The sequence below is a fragment of the Cyprinus carpio genome, chromosome B10 (genome assembly GCF_018340385.1).
Source record: "Cyprinus carpio isolate SPL01 chromosome B10, ASM1834038v1, whole genome shotgun sequence".
In the NCBI taxonomy this organism is placed as follows: domain Eukaryota; kingdom Metazoa; phylum Chordata; class Actinopteri; order Cypriniformes; family Cyprinidae; genus Cyprinus; species Cyprinus carpio.
In genome coordinates this window covers 21,865,894-21,892,029 of record NC_056606.1, presented here as the reverse complement: position 1 = coordinate 21,892,029, position 26,136 = coordinate 21,865,894, and the positions used below count along the sequence as shown (strand labels likewise).

At 33.9% G+C, this 26,136-nt stretch overlaps 1 protein-coding gene across 1 annotated transcript in view; it reads left to right on the top strand.

Annotated features, from left to right (window-relative positions):
* Positions 1-225: 225 nt before the first annotated feature.
* The window catches only part of LOC109097535 (tetratricopeptide repeat protein 28-like), a 270,646-nt gene continuing 244,735 nt past the window's right edge, over positions 226-26,136 (top strand). Inside the window, 2 exon segments of the mRNA XM_042733263.1 lie at positions 226-495; positions 11,559-11,849. Of these exon segments, the coding sequence (XP_042589197.1) occupies positions 466-495; positions 11,559-11,849 (321 nt within the window). The 5' untranslated portion in view covers positions 226-465.

Here is a 26,136-nt window from a genome sequence, read left to right as displayed (position 1 = left end):
TAAGTTAGGAAAGATGCCCCGGTCAGTGAAGTGCAGTACATCAAGTGATCCAGAGGCCTGTTTCATAAAGTTTACCAAATAAGCCAGGCTTATTTTGAACCATATGTCAGACTAACTGAAGTAAGCCTGGCTTTTTAGGAAAACTAGTTTTATGAAACAGGCCCCAGGTCTGGTAACTAGTCGCAGTAGGTAACTCAACTCCAGTCTGATGTCACAAATAGTAAGTGAGAGCATCTGAACCGCCTCCTCTAACCGGGAGGACTGAGAGAGAGAAGAAAAACATGGCGAACTTTCCTCTTTTCTGAAGAGCTGCTGAGTGCATGACTTGATCTCTGCATCAACACGCGATCTGAATCTGAAGTCGCTTTAATCGCGGAAGCCAGGCTGTTTCTCATGGATTCGGAGCGTGTGAAGTATCATGGGATGAAAGTTTGAAACACTTGGAGACTACTAAAGTGGGACAGGATGGAGAAACAAGGAACAAGACGCGAAAAGGTAAATAAACGCACAAATAGTGTGAAATGTGAGGCTTGATGGTGTTGTGTAAGTTACAGTGTGATGTAAAACTGGATTTATTATTGCGGTGTGTTTTCAGTAAAGCTTGCTTTCCTGTTGGCATGCTACAGAGTACAGTATAAAGCCACATGTAGCACTAAAACTTTGTCAAATTTGATACGATGTCAGTGTTTTAGATTCTTTTCACTACTCTTTTTAGATCTAGAGGGTTGTTGTGCAAGTTTAGATTGTTATTGAGTAACATGTCATAATTGATACTGCTAATAAACTTACAGTGTGTGTTTGCATGAAATGCATTCAATTATCAAGTGTATTTATGAGAAAAACTGATACGACTTCTGGATTTAAGACTTCGATAATACTGATAATGACATTTCATCTCAGAAAAGTTACAGTCAGTCAGTATTCATGCACTTTATGAAAAGCCCATGAAAGGTGAAATATCTGGGCTGCTCACCCAAAGGTTGTAGGTTCAAGCCCTGCACGAGTTGATCCGTAAATTATGTGAAAACACTTCTCCTAAGGTTAATGCACAGGTACCTGTAAGTTGTTTTGGTTAAAAGTGTCAAATTAGTGTAAAAAAGGAAAAAAGAAAAAAAAAGTTATCCCTGACATAGGATTTTTTGAGTCCCAGAGACCTGAATTTATGCAAATCTACATACAGACACCTGCTAGACGAACAATATTCTGCTGAATGTTGTCTCAAATAGAGTTGTGCAAACAGTTTCATATTGAATAATATTGCTGATTTATTAATGGTTTGTGAATCAAATGGAGTTTGTGTAAATTATGCAGTTAGTGTTATAGGATTATTGATTTGCTGTTTGCTGACTTGATTTGTGCTGCTGCTGCTGCTATTGTTATTTTGTCTTCACTGGTTATTTGTTATATGTTGATTTTGAGAGCTCATCATTTAATAGTTTGTTCATTGTCGAGTACTGTGTACATTATATTGCTTAAAATGTACTTATCCAGAACTAAATATACAAATAAACACAACATCAAGAATCAATATTCAAATTATCAAGAATTTATTTTGCATTTAGTGGACAAAGTAACAGAACATGATGCTTCATGTTGCCTTGGAAAAAAAATAATAAAAGTATATATATATATATATATATATATATATATATATATATATATATATATATATGTGTGTGTGTGTGATACTCCACCGCAAAATGAAATTCAAAAAAGAATTGCTTAATTGCCATAAATAATGTCAGAATGCAAAAGATATTAATGTTCCTGACAATAGGCTTCATTTACTTTAAGCAAAATAGGCGACCTCCACCGTGGTCCTTCCCAGCAGACCATGACATGTTTTGTGGTGTTTTCAGACTCACCAGATGTTCGTGGGTGCACCTGTGTTTTCTTTGAACCCAGACGGAGAGAATGCGGAGAAAATTTCCAACTGAATCAGTCTGGGGAGTGTTTCAGGGGACAGCAGACTCATCAGTGCAGCCTGGTGTTTTTGGCAGAGTAAACAAATCATCTTGAATGAAATATTTAATGGCAGTAGTCACAAACCATCAACAGTGACAGAACTCAAAAGATAAACTTTCCCATGCCTCCAGTCATATTCGATCAATTTTCTTCCCAGAAAAAAATCCATTCTTGCATTATAAATGTGAGGAAGTGCTGAATGCGTGCATACATCCTGATTGCAAAAATATCATGTGAAGAATATGCACCTGCTGAACTATGATCCAACCGAAGTTGGTTTTAAACAGTTCTTTCTTCAACACTTAGATGTTACGTAACCCAAATGCAACATTGAAATTGTTTTTCATACAAAAATAAACAAAGATGTCCTTAAAACCAAACATGGAAATGTATTAATTTCAAAACAAAGATCATATTATATCCTCTACCTTCTTTCTACTTCAAATTTTAATGTTTAATTCAACGTTACTTGCCAATTCTTTGTAAGTCTTTGTGAAATTTACTAGTAATTTCTGTTCTACACCAGATTTTATTTTTCTCCAGTGCAACGTGGCGAGTGTTATAGTGCCAAAAATACTGTAGAAATTTATTGGCCTGAAAGTTGATTCATTAAGTTTAAAAGCTTTTTATTTTGCTGTCCTATGTAAGCACTGTATTGTTGGTTGCCATTTATCTTTGCATTCACTGTCCGGTCAGAATAGATCTGAGGTTTAAAGCGGTTTTAGGCTGATTTATGCTGCTTTGGTGGTCTAAGCTGGTGTTGGTTGAACAAGGAAATCTTGCAGGTTGAAGAAATAGTTCACCCAAAAATGAAAATGTGCTATCAGTGTACTCCCCCTCAGACGATCCAGGATGTAGATGAGTTTGTTTCAGTATAGAAACTGATTTGGTGAAATGTAGCATTACATCACTTGCTCACCAGTGGATGCTCTGCAGTGAATGGGTGCCGTCAGAATGACAGCTGATTAAAAACATCACAGTAATCCACAAATAAAATCCACACCACTCCAGTCCATCAATTAATGTCTTGTGAAGTGAAACTGCATATTTGTGAGAAAAACATCCACCTTTAATGGATTTGAACATTAAACTGGTGCCTTCTGGTCAATATAATCCATAATAACGCTTCCTCCAGTGAAAAAGTCTGTCCCCTGTTGTCTGTCACATCAAAATCCACCCACATATTTGTTTAAAACTGTTTTGGCTTGTAAACAGTGTTTGATCTGTGCAGAATTCTTTCCTGATTCAGACAAGATGACCATATCACTGGAGAAAGCATTATTATGGATAGAGGACTCATATTTAGCCAGAAGCAATGGTTTAAAGTTAAAATCTTAATGATAGAATTATTTCTTACAAAAACACACAGTTTTTCACTTCACAAGACATTAACTGATGGACTGGAGTGCTGTGGATTACTTGTGGATTATTGTGCTGTTTTTATCAGCTGTTAGGACTCTCATTCTGACGGCACCCATTCACTGCAGAGCATCCATTGCTGAGACACTGATGCAATGCTACATTCTCCAAATCTGATGAAGAAACAAACTCATCTACATCTTGGATAGCCTGATGATGAGTACATTTTCAGCAAATGTTCATTTTTGGGGGAACTGTTCCGTTAAGCTAATGTACAAAATGCAGCATACGCTGGTGAGCAGCTGTACTTTCTAAGCATTTATGGGGTCAGTCTTTAGATGATCGTGAGATGTTCAGATGTTTGGAAATGTTTTGGGCAGAGGAGAAGGCTGTAGACAGATAGTGTAAAGTCGAGCTGACGCCCTGCGGGCCCTTCTGAGAGGGCATCAACTTCTCCATCAGCCGGCTGATGCCTGCCAGAGGAGAGGCTTGTTTTCATTTTCCCAGGAATGTGACTCAGCCCCCTGACCTGCTCGAGACCGAGGGGTGGGATCACGAACGGCCAGACAGACATGGAAGCAGTGAGACACAGGATATCAACTATGTTTGCTGTGTCAAACTATCATGCACATATATAATATAATATATATATATATATATATATATATATATTTTATATGAATATAAAATGATTATACTTAATAATTTAAGTACAAGGTGTAACAGTTCATAATTGCGGGAAGGAGGCAGGAACCGGCAAACATTTTAAACAATTTAATAATAAAATAAACAAACAGGTGATCATTTACACATGATGCCAACCCCCCAGAAGACCTCAGAAGATGCTAACCCTGGAACAACATATAAAACTACCAAATTTTGCTTAAAGGGATAGTTCACCCAAAAACGAAAATTCTGTCATTAATTGCTCACCCTCATGTCGTTCCAAACCCGTGAGACTGGTTAATCTTCGGAACACAAATTAAGATATTTTTTAAAACATCTGAGTGCTCTCTGACCCTTCCATAGACAGTCAGCAACACAACTGTAATGTTCCCCGGTCAAGAAACGTAGCCATCGGTAAAACAGTCCATGTGACATCAGAGGTTCAGCCGTAATTTTACGAAGCTACGGGAATACTTTTGTTGCGCAAAGAAAACAGTAATAACATAAATTTATTCAATAATTCTTCTCCCTGAGTCACCATCTTCTGTCAGTTTGGAGAGTACCCCACAACATAATCAACATAAATCAGCATAGTTTACGTTCAGCATGCGCACACTTTCTACAGAACATAAGCATCCTCTTTCATTTGATTTTGGTGTTAAATATGACTCAAGCGTGTTTTTTATAGCATTGTTTTTGCATTATTTGTGTAGTATTTAAATTTTAAGTTTTAGTAATTTTATTGTGCTTTTGACATTTCTGTAGTTTTTAAATCTTTCTATTTAGGTTTAGTTTTAGCTTAAATTTTTGTATTTAAGTTATTTGCCTAGGCAACATTTTTAAATTTTCATTTAAGTATTTCAAGTTTGTTTTTCATGAAATATTTACATTTTATTTAGAACTTCAGCTCAAATTTAAGTGAATTTTTAATTTACATATTTTTTTTTTGTTTATATATATATATATATATATATATATATATATATATATATATATATATATATATAATATATTATTAGTATTTTTTTCAGTTTTAGTAAATTTAGTATTTTTCAAGGCAGCATTTCTAGTTTTTATTTAGGCTTTTTAGGTTTAACATTTTCATCTATTATGATTATTATGGTCTTTTTATTTCAGATTTTTTTAATTATCAATCATTTTCGCTTAAGTTAACTTGGACAGCGCTGGTTCTTGACAGGTTTATTGAGAGTCACACTGTTAGTTTCGAGGGTCAGAAGAATATTTCCCGGTTGTGTTTGTGGGAGCGTGTCTGTGTATTGTCACGACGCGTGTCGGCTCTAGACAGGTTAAAAGGCCTTGTTTGCATGCTGATGTTAGCATCTGCTGTTGTTAGTTTGAGTTGCATCAGCTCAGCTGTTTGAAGTGAGTGGTGATCAGACAGGAAGAACACGGCAGGAGTGGAAAACAACCTTTATATATTTTACCCAAATCAATTTTCACACCAGGCTTTGATAATCCGCCGTCCTCTGGCCGACCCTGTGCTGTTACTAATAACAAACACACACTGTTAGTGCCTTTAAAGCATCGTGCTCAGTGTCTATTGTGCCTGTGTTTATGATGTGCATAAACAGATGTCAGATTTAGTTTATTTATTATTAGGGCCAGAACATCATTCTTAATTATTGTTCTGTTTTGATATAGATTATTTTAATGAGGCTATAATACCTGGAGAGTGCTTTTTCACTTTGCATTCACATTAATTTTTGCTGCAGTTGCATATAGCTAGTATGTGTAAAGATTATGTTAAGGGTTTTTTTTAAAAGAAATGAATACATATATTCAGCAATGATTCATTAAATGTGACAGCAAAGACATTTATAATGTTAAATACTTTCTATTTCAAATAAATGCTGACTTTCGGTTCATCAACAACAACAAAAAAATCCTGAAAAAAGAGTGTATCATATTTTCCACAAAAATATGAAACAGCACAACTGTTTTCAACATTGATAAATATAACAAATGTCTCTTGAGCAGCAAGTCAACATAGTAGAATGATTTCTGAAGGATCATGTGACACTAAAAACTGAAGTAATGATGCTGAAAATGCAGCTTTGATCACAGGAATAAATTACATTTTACAATATATTCAAATTAAAAACGGTTATTTTAAATTGTAATAATATCTCACATTTCATTTGAATGTTTTTACTGGATTTTTAAGCAAATTATTGCAACCTTGGTGATCATTAGATACTGCTTTCAAAAACATTAAATATAAATACAACTAAAAAATATAAATACATAAAAAATGAAATATAAAAAATAATATTAAAATAAAAATATTTAAACAAATAATTATAATATAAATATAAAATGTAAATAAAAAAGCAAATAATATTTTAATTATTACAAACTTTAATGTAAATGATCATTAAATAAATTTATATTTGTTTTTGTGATATCCAAATGTTTAAAAGGAGACAGTTTTGCAGCTTGTCTTTTTCAACACTTTAATTTCAAAATGAAAATGTCATGTTTTCATTAAACATTGAAAGTGCATTTAATAGTGAAGTTATTCTAAGCTGGTTTGGATCGTGACCACCATGAGCTCAGATTTGGTGCCGTCTTGACGTTCTCTGGCCATTTGGACTCAGTGATAATCAATCAAGTCACTAATGGAATTAGTCCGTGTCCAGAGATCAGTGAGAAGCCCGTGACTACATTCAGCATGTGGAATATTACGTGTGTGGTCAGTTTACGGCTGTTATTTTTGGCCTGTCGGATGAAGCTGGAGTTGTACATGTGCTCCATATGTTAGGTGTGCTCGTGCTGATCTACATTGTGAGGTCTTCGCTCTGTTGTCTCAGCTGAAGATGAAGATGACCACCGGCTCCATCTCTGCACCGACGCGGGAAATCTGTCTGTTCAGAATTACCTCCACCAAGGCTCTCATTATCTGCCCGTGTAGACAGCGGCCAACATAAATACGGCTGACGCTGTTATCTGTGCCTGGCTCTGGACGGGGTGGATGGAGGTCTCACCAGACTTTCCTGAAGCTTCAGAACAATAGGACACGATCAACAACACCACAGAACTAAATGTGCAAAATGACAATCAGAGTGCTTAAAGAAGCATTAGTTGATTTAATGTTTCTTTTTTTTATTTTTTTTCATACTTTTTGACTTTGAGTTTTTAATGGAGAGTTTGGCTCATTAATCTGTGACTCATGAGGCCATGCCATGGAGAAATGATTATTTAATCCTAATTAGATGTGTGACGTAAAAGACTATTGAACTATACAAATACGAATGTGTGCGGGTTTTATGTGGTTGACGTTAATTGAATTATATAATGTTACGTATGTTCTTGAAATAATAGATGAACTGCAGTTGGGTTATTTTGACTAGGTTAGAAAATAAAAAAAAATACTGCTAACTTACACAATAAAACAGAAAAAAAACATGATAACATTATAAAAAACTTTTTTGAAAATTAAAAAAACGGAATTATAGTTATATATATTTATTTTTTACAATTTCTGATATAATTTAATTTAATGGTTTTATTTATTTTGTGTGATGAAAGCACTTCCAAAGCCATTTCTTCTTTTAAATTTTAATTCCCACCCCAACACAACAATCCAAACTATGAATATAAAATTTTTATAAATAAATAAAATAATGGTAAAAATAATTAATGAAGATACAAATATACAAGTACTGACATAATAATATTAAAATATAAAGTAGGGAAAACCATAAATTATTTATTAAATTTTTCATTTATTTATTTTTACAATTTCTGGTAATGTTAAGGTTTTATTGTAAGATTATTTTTATCCATTTTACTGTCCACTGCACTGAAGTTGGAAATAAAACCTTATTGGGGTATATTTTACAGGATAACACTGCCGTTTTTTCTTCTTCTTGTAATTGGCATTTACTAGCAATTTCTGAATGAAAATTGTTTCTACACCAAATTTCTTTCAATGCAGGTGAAGATCAAAAGTCCAGTCGCTTCGTAATATGTGCCGCGCAAATTGAGCTCTTCACATGAAGCACTCGACTCACAGTTGATTCAAATTTAGCGTTAATGTGTACCCACACAATACTGGGTTGACTTTTGAGTATTTTATCATTACTTTCCAGTGCTGCTGAATGAAATATATGTGTAATCATCAACACTGTTTGCATTTTGGATTCATTTTGGATCCACAGAGCTTGTTGCAGTGCATTCTGGGATTGAAACTGTCTGGGAAGCACAGATTACTGCCTTAGATTTTGGCTAAAAGAAGGTATTTTATGAGGAGGCTTAATGTGTTTGCCTGCTTCATACACAGGCGTGTAAATGATGCCTTTAAATCATCAGGTTCCGTGAACTTCTCTTTCTGACCCGGTTTTCTTCCTTTAGAGTCTCTCAGAAGAGCTGAATACACTATTGTTCTTTTCTATTTCTCTCTGTTGTTTTGTGGTTTTGCTTCTTGATGTTGTAAACCACTACAAAATTCAGCTTCTCTCGCATTTCTGTGCTTCTTTTTGCACTCGGTTTCCCTTTAACTGATGCGCTGTGTTTCTTCCTGCCTGTTTTCGCTTCGCTCCTTCTCTCGTGCTGTCGCTCTAGTGCTCCGGCTCTTCCTTTTGGCCTCTCTGGAAGTAATTATCCCGCTGTGCTATCCCAGAATTCCTGCAGAAGGGAAGAGGGGTGTGGCCTGCGTGTGAGATTACAGGCTGGAGTGGCTTTCTTCGCCTGCCGTTTTACTTTCTCTCTCTCTCCATCTCCATCCCCTCCCTGTTTTTCCCTGTCGCTCTTGGGAATTCTCCAGATGTGAAGCTCTTAGGTGGCTAGTCATAAATTTCCTGCATTCTCTGAAGTCAGCAGGAGCCACTGGTGTGTGTCTCCCAGAGGAATCGAGCTCACAGCCAAAACAATGAGCACGGCCTGATGTCAGCGTTGTGGCTTTGGAATATATGATATTATTTTGAAAGAAATAGCTTTAGCAATTTTGACCCATTTTTCGTCAGTTTCTTCCTTGCAGTTATTTGAATTAGTCATTTGTTTTTCTGCGCTCACTTAACCGAGTCTTTAATGCACATATAGGAAATCTTCCACATCTCATTCTATCATCAATATAATTTAATATAAAATGAATAAATATATTCTGATTAAGCTAAAATTTGAAATCATGGCTTAATTTAAGTTTAAACACTGTTTTAAAAATCACTCAAAACATGCAATTTTTGTTGAAAACGGGGAAAATGGTACAGATTTACAATTCATCATATGTGCTCATCACATCAAATATAATGCATAATAAATTCATTATGTTTGCGTAAGCAGTAGATTTATACTATGAAATTATAATCAGCATCATGGTTTGTTTTTGAACAATTAGTCGGTATTAGAATCAATATTATATACATTACGTTTTCGATTTTTAATTCAGCAAGGATGCATTAAATTGATTAGAACTGACAGTAAAGAAATGTATAATGTTATAATGAGCAGCAAATCAGCGTATCAGAATGATTTCTGAAGGATCACGTGACACTGAAGACTGGAGTAATGATGCTGAAAATTCAGCTTTGCATCAAAGGAATAAATTACATTTTACAATATATTCACATCATAACGTGTTTTTTAAAATTTGTAGTAGTTTAGAATATTACAGTTTTTTGATCAAATAAATGCAGCCTTGGTGAGCAGAAGAGACTTCTGTTAAAAACGAAGATACAAAACTTTTGATCTGCAGTGTAATTGAAGTACATCTGCTTGGGCATTTATTTATGCATGTATGCATCAGTTTCAGTATTATTTCATTGCAAGGTTTCGTCCGTATGTATGTAAACATCTCAGAACAATCCACAATATGTATTGTGGCATTGACAACTTTGAATTGAAATCGGTCATCAAATCAGTTATCAGTGATACTGTATAACATCATCTTTTTCTGATTTTGTTGCCTATTTAGTTTATATATTTGGTCTTACATAAGTTGATTTGTATTCATGTAGTATTTCTGTAGTAGTTTGTGACATTGAGTTTCATGGCCTGTTCTTACAGCTTTCAGAAGGGCTGGGCTGTACTATTGAGCTTTTTCAAGGGTTTCCATCATGCTTCTTAAAGAGATTAAGAAGAAAGTTTCCTCTGTGATGGCTTTGTGCTTGCCCCTGCCAGTATAATCCTAAAACCCTGCAAAGCTGCTTCGCTACGTGTTAAACACAACAAATGCAGGCGTAGAGGTCAGCTGAATTCAACACGAGACAGCATTGTTTCTATTTAAATGGGTCATGTTCTGTTTTCTTCCCACTTAAAATATCAGTCAAGAATAAGATTCCAAAAAAAATTCATCACGCTTTCTCTGACTTTATGCAAATGACTGCTCCCATGATTAGCTTAGTGCCGTTCATGGGCGTGTCAGGTTGCTGAATGCTGAATAGGTGTTGATATGTAAATGTGGGTGTCATATGTTAATGAGTGTGATGTCATTGAATATGTTTTCAACAGGCTTTTCTCTGTGTTCTCTTACAACTACAAGTTTTAAACTTAATGATTCCCACATAACATGTATGTCTGATATTATTTACTAGCTTTACATCATGATTTGTTGTTCATCTTATTTCAGCACGATTAACAGATGACCTTCTTCAGTCATTGCTGGTTAACTTGCAGATAAACTGGTTTGGTTTTTTGACCAAACTGAAATTGTTAGCACTGGTGAGAACCTTGTCAATGAATTAGGCTACAAATATCTTTTTATTCATTTGCGTGCATATTGTAAAATAAGTGTATGATTAATTTTAAAAATAAGTGTACATAATATTTGCCGTTATTTACAAAATAATTAATAAATAATAAATTAATTAATTAATTAATTAATTAATTAATTAATTAATTAATTAATTAATTAATTAATTAATTATAATTAATTAATTAATTAATTAATTAATTAAATAAAAAGAGATTATTGCATTTAATAATTGTGGATGCATTCAAGTGCTCAAAAGTGATAAAAACATATTGTTACAATTTTTTTTTTTTAAATAAATGCTGTTCTTTTGAACTTTCTATTCATCAAAAATCATTTTTGGAGTTTAGTTTCAGCACTTTGAGAGGTTTTTTTTCATGGTACACTATTGTTCAAAATGTTGGGAGTCGGAAAGATATATAAAAAAAAAAATATTCTCACCAACGTTTTTTATTTTTATTTTATCAAAAATACAATAAAAAGAGTAATATTGTGAAATATTATTTTAATTTAAAATAGCTGTTTTCTATGTGACTATATAATAAAATGTAATTTATTCCTGTGATGTAAAGCTGAATTTTCAGCATCATTACTCCAGTCTTCAGTGTCACATGACCTTCAGAAATCATTCTAATATGCTGATTTGCTTCTCAAGAAACATTTCTGATTATTATCAATGTTGAAAACAGTTACATATTTTTGTGGAAACCGTGCAGCAATATTTTGAGGATTCTTTATTTGAAATTGAAATTTTTTAAAACATTATAAATGTCTTTACCATCATTTCTGATATAAAGCACTTGATTTGAATGCCTAAAAATCACTAATGCATCTCTCTGATGTGTCTCTTCCTGGGTAGTTTGGTCTGTTTGGACCGCGAGCGCTGGGCAGGGCCGTGCACGCCGCCACCGCCGATGGCCCGGGCCTCAGCAAGGCAGAGTTCATGGAGAAGGTGCGGCAAAGCAACGAGGCCTGCCAGCTGGGAGACTTCCAGACGGCCGTGAAGCTGTACGGCGAGGCCCTGCGCGCCGACCCGCAGAACTGCATCCTGTACAGCAACCGCTCAGCTGCCCACCTCAAACTGGGCCAGTACCAGACCGCCCTGGACGACGCCGTCAAAGCCCGCCTCCTTAATCCTAAATGGCCGAAGGTGAGTGTCTTTATTCCAGGTGAAGACGTCCCTCGTTCTTCCTGTGCTCTGTACTGTTTTTCCTCAGCTCAGAGAAGCACAGATCATCTCTGGTTTCCGTTTATTTGTGTGTTCTTTTAGCATTCATTGCAGGTACAGTGAGCCGAGAGCCAAATCGCCTCTTTGCTTAACATTTCTCAGCTGTGATGTTAACAGGCACTCTCAGCAGAACATCACAGTAAAGTCAGCGTCTGAAAAATGATCGCAGTAGTGGCCTTGCGGCAGGAGCTCGTCTGCTCTTGGCAACGGGAAAAGGGCACGCTGTGATAGACTTGCTAACAAACAGCACAGGCATTTAGTCCTATATGCCCTCTTACAGCTACTAAGTATTAAACTAGATTAATTATAAAGAGAGAATTTGATTAGTTGGATTCAGTTTCTCACATACTTCCCACAAAATGTGTTTAACTGGATGATATTTGGCCATATTGAGATTATTAGCATTGGTGGGAACCTTTCTGTTTTTTTTTTGTGCATATTATCATGCAAAGTAAGATTTTGATTCATTATAGCAATTAATGTATGCATTGTTTGCCACTTGTATCAGTATCTGCCATTGAAAACCTTCTTTGTTTAACTATAAGTTGTAGTTGGAATCAGTTTCTGACACAGTTTTACGAAACATTTATGTGTCATATTATTTACTAGCTATATATCATCAGTTGCAGTTCTGGCTTGTTTTGTTTTTTTAACTCCTACAGATCACATGCCTAATATTTGTTAGATTCTTCAGTCATTTCTAGTTATAGATAAGCTGGTATTTAAACCCATATTTGGCCATATTAAGATCATTAGCATTTTATGCTTGTTTTAATAAATTATAAATATTTCTGTTATTAATTTGTGTGCATATCATGTAAAATAAGTTTTCAGTTCATTTCAGCAATTAGTATACATATTATTTGCCAATATTTACATCAGTATCTGCCATTGAAAAGCCTTTTTGTTTGACTCGTAAATTGGTACGGCACATGAAATTAGTGTATCGTAAGTCAAGTCAGCTTTATTTACATAGCACTTTTAACAATACAGATTGTGTCAAAGCAGCTTTAGGAAAATAGTGTGTCAATGCAAAAGGACAATAGTGAACACTCAACACAAGTTGTTTCGGATAAAAATGTCAGCCAGCATATTTATATTATAACAATTTAGGTTATTTAGGAAATCTCGTTTTTGTTCTACTTTGAACCGGGCGACCCACACATATGAGTGCAATCTTCACAGCTCTAGTCGTAAGTATTTTGTAATCACGCAAACATGTTGGCTTTAATAAGAACCGAGGATATTAAAATGGCATTTCTCATTCGTAAACCGCCTCAACGCTCTGAGAGAAAAGCGTTTTGCGCAGACGTGAGTGGTGCTTCGGTTTGGTCTCGCTCTGACCACACAGTCCTCTCCTCCCCGGCCCAAAGCACATGTGGCAAAACCCAAAGCCAGTGAGGAACGTTAACCTCTGCATGCACAGCTGCCCATCTTTTCGTTTGCTGCACGGAGCCATAGAGGCGGGACTTTCTCGTTTGGCACAAGAGAAAAGGGCAGAAACATGGGTTCCATGTTACTCAATCAAAATGTGTGAAATTGTTGGTTTTTCTGAGCAGCGGGCTCCTCTGAGTGCTCTAACCAGCGCCACAAGTGCAGCGCTCAGGATCTAGCCGAGGATGATTTGTGGGAGCCAGCAGACAGCGATCACTGTATCGGAGAGGCTGTGCTTCCTTTTGGAGCAGAATAGGAGGAAGTAGTGGGTGTGGGGCCGAACTGCTGTTTTGTTGTGGAAATCCTGGACGGGTTCAACAGCAAACTTGTGCTGCGAGGACAATAACTGCAAAAACAGCAACATTCCACCGACTTTACAGGCCTAGAAAACGCTGCAGATTTGCCCCGTTACGCACATGTGGAGCGTTTCTGCCAAAAGTCTCATAAAAAACACAATTAAACAAACAAATATGAAGTTGTGACATTGCCCAGAAGAAAACTTTAGATTCTCTTTCATATTTTGGAGACTTAATGGAGTATAAACTTTGTCTCAGATGTTCCTTCAATAAATTGAATTATTCGGTTCAGTGGAAATAAAAAGTAAAATGGATTGAAATTATACAATTGTTCATACAGAGTAAAAATATAGCTATAAAATAGATTTTTCAAAGCATGTTTAAACTTTCCTAGTACTTGAGTTATAGTTCTCTGATTGTTTGAAAAGGTGTTCCTAGGCAGTTGCTAAGCTGTTCTGATCGGTCATATTCTGTTTCTTTTTTTTTTTGATGCTGTATGGTGTGAGTCCCTCCTTCAGTCTAAATATAACTTTGAGGTTCTTTTTTTTTATGAAAGAAATTAATACTTTTTTTTTGAGCCAGGATGCAATAAATTGATCAAAAGTAAAGTTAAGACATTTATCATATTACAAATAAATGCTGTTATTTTGCAATTTTTTATTCATCAAAGGATCCTGAAAAATCCTGGTTTCCATAAAATTATTAAAAAGCAAATGTTTTCAACATTGACAATAAGAAATGTCTCTTGAGCAGCAGATCAGACAGTTTTCTGAAGGATCATGTGACACTGAAGACTGGAGTAATGATGCTGAAAATTCAGCGCTGCATCACAGAAATAAATTACATTTTAAAATGTATTCCAATAGAAAACAGTTATTTTGATTTGTAATAATATTTCACAATATTACTGTTTTACTGTATTTTCGATCAAATAAATGCAGCCTTGGTGAGCAGAAAAGACTTCTTTTCAACGATCTTATCAACCCAAAATGTTTGAACATTATTGATGTAATTTAATAGACTCAGTTTCATCATATTCCATGGCAAAAACCAATGTCTGATTATTTGGAAACATAACAGTACACCTCTTCTTAACAAGAGGCATGATTTGAGCTATCGCTGATGTAGTATGAATGATGTAGATTGAATAATAATAAACCACAGTTTCCTTCACACTTGAGCTAATGAATGAGATTCAGACATTTCTAAGTGTTTGTTTTTTGTAGTCTGGACTTGTTTGCAGCTCTGAATCTCTTACTGTATCTGTCAGGAAAAAGACACAGTAGACATTAAAATGGCCTTTCAGTGGGGAAACTTGCCCAATGAGCCAGTACTTCACACCTGACAGACAGGAAAAAGCGGCAGAATGCTAAACTGGTTGTAAGTCCTTGTGATGATTGAAAGCTGTTGATGTTTTTCCTCCTCGTCACACACTCAGACGCTTCTCAACCCTTTATGAGAGGCCACGGCAGTGATGAATGTGAAGAGAAGGCAAATGAACGCAGACGAGTGTCGCTTCATCAGCATTCTCCTGCGAGCGCTCGAGGACGCTGAAAGACTTGAGACATCAGTGTTTTAGCTGTATTTATGCATCGTTTGAAGTGTTTGTGCTCGCAGAGATGCAGATTCAGTATGTTTTCAGTTTACCTCTCATGATAAGAGGACTTGGTGTCAAAGCTGGGCGGTATGACTAAAAAACACACTCAATATTGATTTTTTTTCAGCCGTGTGATAATGTTTGTTTTTGCAGCTTAGAATAGCATTTTATTCTTGTATTATGCAAATTGTTGTATTTAATATATACATATTTTATAAAAAGGAATTAGAATTATTTATATTAGTTATAAATATAAATAATATACATATCAAAAATACCAAAAATAACACCATAAAAGTCAGTCAGATGATTATCAGTGAATGGAAAGTTAAAATAGAAAGTTTTAATAATGAAAATTTAAAATGTATATAATATTTATTATTGTGTGTGTGTGTGTGTGTGTGTGTGTGTGTGTGTGTGTGTATATATATATATATATATATATCTTATATATATATATACATACATACATACACACACACACACACACACACACACACACACACACACACACACACACACATATATAGCAAAAAAAAAAATATGTGTGTTTGTGATTGTTTTTGCTATTTTATATTGTTATTCATTGATTCATTGTATTCAGTGAATTCAGTCATTAAACCAGCTTTTATGCTTTCTTTTTTGGTGTTTTAAGAGCAAAATATTATTTAAAAATAATCAAGGTTTGTTTTTCACACTTTTTCAATAAATGGAATGTAAAGGAAGAAAAGGAAGAAAAATGTATAAATTATGCATCAGTATAACTGTGTATAGTAATAAATAACAATAAATTCCTGGATATATTTTTTACTTTAACATTTTAAAGCATGCAAATTAAAGTGATGAAGCTAATGAATCATTGAACCCAGTCATTGAAACAAACAGTTTGAAAGAACTTTGGTGGGATCTTTAGGAAACATAATGTCCAAATAAAAAATTATTTTGTTTCTGCAACAAATGAATGTTGCATATTTAGTAAACACAGTGCTCAGCGCCTTAGTATCAGTACCTGAGTGCTGTGCATACTGCAGTGCAGTGGAGTGAAGATGCATGGAGGTGACGTGCAGGGCAGGGTCATAGCAATAGTCCTGCTGCTTTGTTACTGCGGGGTCGCCAGCTGAGGTCGGCTTTAATTAAGGCTCAATAACAGCGGCTGCTCTGAGAAGGCTATTTACTTCTGTCAGCGCTGACCGCCCCTCCTCCTCTTCCCAGCCTCGCATAGATGTCCGTGTTGGCACAACAGCCGTGTTTTGCCCCTTTAGAGGGCCCATGGGAAGGAGAAAACTGTGGGAGCAGCGCTGTGCATCCAAACACGTGCAGCAGCGACACAAAAACACGCTGAAAGGCCTTGCAGTCGCTCGCCGTTGTTTTTGCGGGGTTTTAGTCGTTATCCTTTTAAATGCACTTTTTATCTCTTTGTCATTTAGATCGAGCGTTTCGGGTTGAAAGCATTTTTCTGAGAGGACGTCTAGACTTTTTTTTTTCTTGCATTCCCTGCATGTAATCCCTTTTCTTGAAGAAGTCCCAGGCACTGTTTCATTCTGTGCAGTTGCTAGGCAGTGGTTTTCGAGCTTGCAAGCGCTCAGGTACGCAAGGACTGGAAAGTCTCACACCTGGATGTTTCTCCGGGGGGCCGTTGCGACTTCAAAGGGCCGATAATTCATGCAGATTCGCCCTGTCCGTCTTTATTTCTTAAATCTGATTGCGTCCGTTCTGTTCGCAGGCCTCGTGCTGATCAAAGACAGACGCCGTGGACCGTGTTGTTTAAACACAGACTGAGAGATTATGCATGAACTGGCGTATGAATGCAAATTCAAAGCATGCAATGACTTGCAATTTTCAGATCAGTGCACAGCGGGATGACTGACGCTGCTCACCTGTTTTAAAGCATAGATGGATGTCATATTGTAAAGATGCTTTGATAAAGGCCTGGGTGATACATCCAATATTATCCATCCATCATCTTTTGTTGATCTATTTATCATTTAGACTATGACTATCTTTTGTTGCTCTATCTCTCTATCACTCATCTATCATTTAATCACTCTATCTGTCGCTCTATTTAATGCTGTGTCATTTTGTCGCTCTATCTGTCACTCTATTTAATACTATGTTGTTTTGTTACTCTAATTGTTGGTCTATTTAATGTTGTATTGTTTTGTCGCTCTATCTGTCACTCCATCTATTGTTTTGTTATTCTGTCGCTCAATCATTTTGTCGTTCTATCTGTCACTCTATCGTTTTGTCACTCTATCTGTTGCTCTGTCACTCTATCTGTCGCTCTATTTAATGCTGTGTCATTTTGTCGCTCTATCTGTCACTCTATTTAATACTATGTTGTTTTGTTACTCTAATTGTTGGTCTATTTGATGCTGTATTGTTTTGTCAATCTATCTGTCACTCTATCACTCCATCTATTGTTTTGTTATTCTGTCGCTCAATCATTTTGTCGTTATATCTGTCACTCTATCGTTTTGTCACTCTATCTGTTGCTCTGTCACTCTATCTGTCATTTTGTTGCTCTATCTTTTTATCACTCTATCGCTCTCTCGTTGCTCTCTCTATTGTTTTGTCACTGTATCTGCATTTCCTAAAAGCAACTATGGCCACAAGTTCTGTCGTTACCAGTAGAGTTCAATGGAACTTGCCACCATAGTTAGCTAATGATGTTTTTTGAAAACGCACCCCTGTTTTAAAATGGCTCTGTTCATCCCTCTATCTATCATCATCTATTTGTTCTATCTGTCATTCTGTCTATCTATTGCTCTGTTGCTCTAGCAACCGATTGCTCTGTCACTCTATCTATCTATTACTCTATCAATCATTTTGTGGCTCTATCTATTGCTTATTCAATCTATCGTTCTGTCTGTCACTCAAGTCTATTGATCGGTAAATCTATCATTCTATTCCTGATCTGTCACTCTATCTATCATTCTGTTGCTCTATTGTTGTATTGTTCTATTGCCCTATCTACTGCTCTATCAATTTTTCTTTTTTTTCTGTCTATCTGTTGCTCTGTCTATCGTTCTATATATCACTATCTAAATCTCTACCACTGTTTCTATCTGTCAGTCTATCTATCATTCTGTGTCTGTCACTCCACCTATTGTTCTGTCTATCTATCTTTCTGTTGCTTTATCTAATAACCTGTCTATCTATTGCTTTATCATTATGTCTTTCATTCTATATTTTGCTCAATTGTTCTATTGCTCAGTCATTTTGTCGCTCTATCATTCCGTCTATCTATTGTTATGTCAATCTACCTTTTTGTCTGTTGCTCTGTCTATCTATCTCTACCCATCTTAGTGTTCAAAAAACTTCAGAATCATGGTGGAATCCAAGTAAAATGCAGCTTTTTTTATAAATACATTCTAGTCTACTGGTTTCTGCAACAGTGTTTCAATCAACGATCCTTATGCCGTGAAACATGAGAAGTTATCTGGTCTTTTATATGAAGGAAATTCCATTCAGATCACAGAATTGACATAGACAGAGAGGACCTGTCTTGTGTTTTAAAATCAAAGCGCCTTATGCAATCGAAACGTCCCACTTGATTCATTGTTGTGAGTCTGGGAAGATCTTTAGACGGTCTCTTCTCCACTCTGGATGCCAAAGAAACAGCTCACAGGGCCGTTTTCCCATGTTGCACTGCGGCTCGAGCTCTCTTGACGTCTCTGGCACCCTGTTCTTATAAAGCAATATTCAGACCACACCGTAATCTTCTCCTCAGGGAAGCGTGCTGAAAAGGGGGCTCAGCGTTAATGACACGCAAGCATGACATATACTGCATTAAGAACACACTGCCTCAAATCTCCAGAGACCTAGTTATGATTTACAGCGGTACATTTGAATTCAGGTCATGCTGAATAGGGATGTGAAAAATCATACTGTCTAGTTGCTAAGTTGACTAGTTGAACTTAGGAAAGAAATGTAGAATTAGGCTGGTATAAATACATTAATAATTATAAAATTAAACATTTATTATTGTTGTTGTTATTACTGCTGCTACTAAGAATATTAAATACAAATAAATATAAATATTGTAATATTGCACTGAAAAAGAAATATTAAAGATTAAAAATAATAAAACAATAATAATATTTACAGTACAACTGTAGAAAAGTGAAATACTAATATTTATTATTATTATTTTAAAATACTTATATTTTTCAGTCAAATTTTGCAGCCCTACAAATAAGCACAGAAAATATGGAAAATTGCATTTCAAATCTCAATAACAATCTTTATCAGAAAAATCATGATTTGAAAATATTTTTATAATAATAATAACAATAATAACATTATTATATTTTATTATTATTATTATTATTATTACTATACTACTAAAAAAGTAAACGAAAATTATACTTTTATAATATTTCACTGTAAAATTAAAACTATTAATAATTATTATTATTATTTCATTTTTTACAATTTTACTGTAAAAATAATTGTTATTATCACATTTTCAGTGTATCTTAATTTAACATTTTATATATAAAATCAAAAAAACCTATATTTAACAAAACATTTTTTTTATCGTGCAGCCCTATGGTTAACATTTGATATTGAACATCTAAATAATTGTTATTGCATTAAACTATGGGTTGAGACCTGCGGATTATATATAATAACAGGAAGGTTGCTCACAGCAGGTGATTTTCTCAAAGTCTTTATAGTTTTTCTGTTGAAGGAGGTGAGTTTGTTACAGCAGTGCTTTGATGGCAGCAGCGCCGGCGCTTTAAAGAGAATGAATTTGAAGGGTTTCGAGAGACTATCAGCATGTTAAAATCTCTTCTGAGAAGTTTTAGAAGAAAAAGCACCACCATTAAAATTAAGAAAAAAACTAGATAAAATAGACTAGTACCAGACCCATCCTGCTTCATTTTTGAGCTGTTTGTTGTTCAGTGAAGCCGTTTTAAACCACATATTGTTTTCCAGGTTCACGGTCGTCAGAAACAGTCGCTTACAATATCAATTCAAGCTCTGTAAATATCATCATAAGCTTTGGATTTCTGTTCTTCTCTGGTTTCATTTTGCTCCCTTTTTTCCCATTGCATTTCTCTTGTTCAATTTACATATTCACAAAGAGGCCCTGAAGTGCTTCGCTGGATGAATAAACTAAAACAGTTCAGGCTTTTGAATTGACTCTACACAGCCATGTTTGTGCGAGTTCTCGGCCCCTTTCATGTTAATAGGGCCCTCAAGGCCGAAAGTGTCCCATAAGCCACTGCTTTGCAGACTTTGTGTCCTCTTGCGCAGTTTAACATGCATTGCCACATGGGAGAAGCCGAACAGTGCTGGCTCTTGACATCATGAATAAGTGAAGCGGCTCTCAGATTCTTTCTAAGAGAGGAATTACTCCATCACAGCTGCTTAAAAGTGTCTTTGAGACGAAGCTGTTTCATTGTTTTTAGAAGGATGTGAACACGTCTGGTTTGCTCATATGAATGTCACCAGTGGCTAGCTGTGTCATGTAGAGAATGCATTCATGCCGCATTGGTGGCTGTGTCTTGTTATGTGTATTATTGATATGTAATGGGAGATTGTACAGTGGTGTTCAGCTCATGTTGTACTCTGTCCTGAAAGTGCTTACATTTGTAAGAATTAAACTACTTGTCTATAGGATGAATCTCAAAAAATCCCTTCAAAAACATTCACTTTTTTTAATACAAAAACATTAAATATAAAAAATATAAAAATAATAAATATAAAAAATTCAAAAATTAACTTTTTAAGGTTCACAAATATTTATTTTTGGTTTTAAATTTTTTCTTTTTAAAATTGTATTTATTTATTTCCTGATTATATTTTACAACAAATTATGTCTATTTTAGGGTAAAATTAATTCATTTAATGATAATTAAGCACATTTTTATTTCAGTATTTGTATCTGTACCAGGGTTATTATAGTTAACTAAATATTTTTTGTTAACGGAAATAAAAGTGAAATAAAATAAAATATAAATATTTACTTATTTTAGTTCGTTGCTAAGGAAATATTTCTATATTTTATTTATTTTTGCAGCACTTTCATTTTTTAATTAAACTGAAACTGGAAAAAAACTATAAAAATGACAAAAACATAAATGACAGTTATTAAATAAAATGAAAAATTAAAGTATAAAAATAAAGGTTAATTTGAAATATTAACAATTATAATCTTATACGAATAATACTATAACAAAACTGATCTGTACTGATTTTTATATATGTTAAAATTAATAACATTATGGTAATTCTTTTACTGTACCACAGTAAAAACATGTATTACAGTTAATCTAATGAGAGTCACTATTGAGAGTAATACAAATATATAGATTCAATAAGTAACATAATACATATAATCAACATCAACATAAAACACACTCACACACTCACACACTCACACACTCACACACACACACACACACACACACACACACACACACACACACACACACACACACACACACACACACACACACACACACACACACACACACACACACACACAAATGTTTACTCAGCTATCTAAAATGGGGACATTGCATAGACTTCTATTGTTTTATATACAGATATAGTTCTAGATTTTATAAGCTAATCCTACCCAAACCCTAACCCTACCCCTCACAGAAAACTTTCTGCATTTTTACAATTTTAATTTTACGCACACACACACACACTCAAAAAGATCTGCACTTCCCGAAGCGAACACCAGAGGGAAGCATGGATGCATCCTTAAGGACAACACGCTGTTCTTATTACAGCCGAGCCTAGAAAAAGTTTGGTGAGATCTCAGTAGATGAGACTGCAGTCGATGAGATCATATCAAAACATACAGACGTTCTGGCAGTGATGTATCAGAGCTGTTGTTATGGTGATAGTGATGACATCATGCCTCTGTCCTCAAACCCCACCCGTATCCACAACTTTCCACAAACAGGTTACATGCGTGTTATATGGGTCCAATAAAGGTCAATGTAATAACTCCACTTATGGTAAGCATAATTAGCTAGTCTTTAACGTTTATCCAGTACTTAACCACTAATACCTTTTACTGCCATCATGAAAGTGAAACGTTAAAGCGTTTGCTAATTAAAAACATAAAGCCGCTCTGCCCCGCTCCAGTAGTTTGACTGTAATCTCTGTGTTTTTAAATATTCTGCTCAGCTGCCCTGAAATAGTCAATGCCTTTCAATTATCAAAGAACAAAGAAACACGGAGTTCACAGTTCCCTGCTAAAGCCGGATTCAGGATTGTCTCGTTACTGTATAGGATTGTTACACGTATCTGAGATCTGTGAGCGGGTCACATGCAGATGAGGGCCGAACGCATCACATGACCATTTGTCTCACTGCTTTCTCCAAATTAGTTAGACGTCTCCTTCTGAACCTTCAAAAGATACTGCTTCTTTATCCTTTATCCACACACACACACACACACACACACACACACACACACACACACACACACACACACACACACACACACACACACACAGGCATTGGTCATTCATATTACCATTAATTGTAGTAATCCAGTGAGATTTTTGTCTGACAACAAATTTTCTTTAGCAATTAACTTCTGTTGACTAAATGAAATCAGCATTTGTGTTTAAAGCAGCTTTTGCTCAAGGAGCACTTGTGCATAGTTTTTCAGGGAGCTTTGCAGGTAGGTTTCTTGAATATATATTTACATATCTGTAATAATCTTTAAATTTAAATTAAATTAAATTAAATTAAAATTTTCAGATATATTCCAGGTGTTTCTTTTTTAATATCTAATAATCTCTAAATATTTCTTGACATAAAATGTTTTTATTGCTATTATTATTATTATTATTATTATTTATATATAATATTAGGAGTCTTATATGAGAAGTATTAGATTAAAAAAATTAAGTTAGTGTAGGGATGCATTTTAAATAATAAATTAAGATTTTCAGAAACATTCTTGGTGTTCCTTTATTACTATTATTATTATTTTTTTTTTAATCTCTAATCATTTCTAAATATTTCAAACAAAACATGTTTTATTGCCATTATTATTTTATTTTAGTTTTTTATATTTATGTATAAAATTATAAGTCTAATGTTTATATATGAAAAGTATTAGACTCATAATTTTAAAAGTAAGTTAATGCAGAAATGAATTTTAAATAATAAAATAATTATTCAGAAATATTTATTTATATTATAATATTATAAAATTTCTAATTATAATCTCTAAATAATTCAAACAAAACATTTATTTATTTATTTAATTTTAAATAGTTTTGTATAACTAACTAAATAACTGATAATCAATTTGTACCTTTTCCCTTGTGTGCTACATATAATTTTTTTTGAGTTTTGTTAGTCTTTTTTTTTTCTTTTTTAAAATTCCATTAACCTAACAAAAGCCAGTTCTTTAATGACATCATCGTCCAGGACGTGACATTACTTTGGAGGGAAAACAGCAGCACAATCATCAGTATTTGATGAATTTTATGATTTCTTGTCAATCATCAAGTTATAATGAATGCATTTCAAGTGTTTCAGTTTAACCAGGGCAGATTTTTGAAGTCCCTTTTATTGAAATCCCTCACTAAATTACAACACAAGCATATTCATTTTCTTGCAGTTCAGAAGGTTAAGCATAACAGGAATGACTCAGTGTGTAATCTCTGCAAATTCACAGTTTAAGCCAGTAATTCCACAATCCCGTCTTTCTCTCGGGGGCTTTACAATGGCCTGCTTTAGAAGCAAATGGAGCCGTTGCAAATATTGTGCACAAAATCATCCCATCTGACAACTAACACAAAGGTCACAACTTGGTTCTGAAAGCAGCCCATGTGACACTTAACACATTATTCTGCTCGGATCGGGCCACGGATCCATTTGTTGAGTTTAAATGAGGGAGGCGATGATGTGAACCCAAATTTAAATACATTTTGGCTCATTTCATGAAACATATGTTCCCCCTTGTGTTGCGTTTAACAGATTGTCAATGAAAATGGAGGTACATGGCTTCTATATTTAAATTACTAACGTATTATTTAATAGTAGATATAATCATACAAACTATATTTACAAAGTTTTTACAAAATAAAACAAATTAAAAAAAAAAATAAAATAAACTATCTAATTATTATACATTATTTTAAATTGTTGTTATTGCATTGAACTGTGAGTGAATATAAATGTGAGCTGTGAGTGTATCAAAAAAAAAAAATATATATATATATAAGTTTTAAGGTGATGATTATACTATTAAAAAAAAAAAAAAAAAATAAAAAAAAAAAAAAAACAAAAAAAAAAAAAAAAAAAAAAAAAAAAAAAAAAAAAAAAAAAACCAAAAAAAAAAAAAAAAACAAAAAAAACAAATTAAAAAAAAAAAAAAAAAAAAAAAAAAAAAAAAAAAACATATATATTTTTTTTCAAAAAAAAAAATACAATGTGTATACTTGTGTTTTTTTTCTTATCATTCAAAAGTATAATCATCACCTATATATATATATATTAACAAAAAAATACATATATAAATAAAAAAAAAAAAAATAAAATCTAAAATCATTAAATAGAATAAGACAATAAATAATATAAAACAACATATTTCTGCTTTAATGAATAAACAAATAAATAAAATCTAAAATCATTAAATAAATAAATACTCAGAGGCATTTGCATGATTTATTTATAAATATGTATATGAATAAAATTATACATTTAAAAAAATGTATACAAATTTTACAATTATGATTATTATTATTAATTATATTTATATTGAGCTCTGAGTGAATATCAATGTTTACTACAAGATTTTGTTACAAGGTATGTATAAATAAATATATGTATTTATATGAAATAATGATGTTTCTTTTATTAATTTATGTAATTAATGATGATGATGATGATTAGTGTTTCTCCAGATTCAGAATCAGCGCTGGAGAACATTCTCGAACACACTCTGAGATCTGAGAGGCTTTTTGGACGAAGGACTAAACGATCCAATCTTTCTCTGTGTCAGACGGACGTGAAATTGATGGTTTATCTTTCTCCTAAATGGTGGCTATCAATCTGGCCCTTTTTAGTTTGACGTGGCGATGCTGTTACGCTGCAGCTCGTCTCCTATTGGGTGAGGGGTCAATATGCAAATGAGGTTTTGACAGACAAGGGCAGCGGATATCAGTGATGCTTTTAGGCAGATGGACAAACATATCCGTCTCTGGAGTGAGTGTGATGCTGGGAACAAGGTCACAGCTGTATCTTATCTGAATACCACATGATAAGATTTTAGCAGCTTGTGAGTATTTGGGTTCAAATCAACATGAACTTAACTTAACTTTAACACATTTACTTTCTTAATTTATTTATGTCTGTAGTCTAACTAAACATGATTTACTGGAAAACAAATCATCAAAATATAGTAACTTCCTCCACTTTTGAAAATCATACAGTATGTCACAAATTACATTAAACAATAACATCACAGCTTAACATGTCCAATCAATTCCAAGCATTATGTTTATCTAGATTTCTATGTTTCTTTTAGAAATTAATCATGTTATGGAAGTTAAATGTGTTACAAAAGTGATTTCATGTTGTTTTAAAAGCCACATTATATATGACAAATCATATTAACCAATAACTTCACAGCTAACATCCAGCATTATTTCGAGTTTATTTCAGATATATATATATATATATATATATATATATATATATATATATATATATATATATATATATATATTAGGGCTGTCAAATGATTAATCACGATTAATCACATCCAAAATAAAAGTTTTGTTTACATAATATATGTATGTGTACAGGGTATATTTATTATGTATATATAAATACACAAACATAAATTATATATTTAGAAAATATTTACATGTATATACATTTATATATTTATA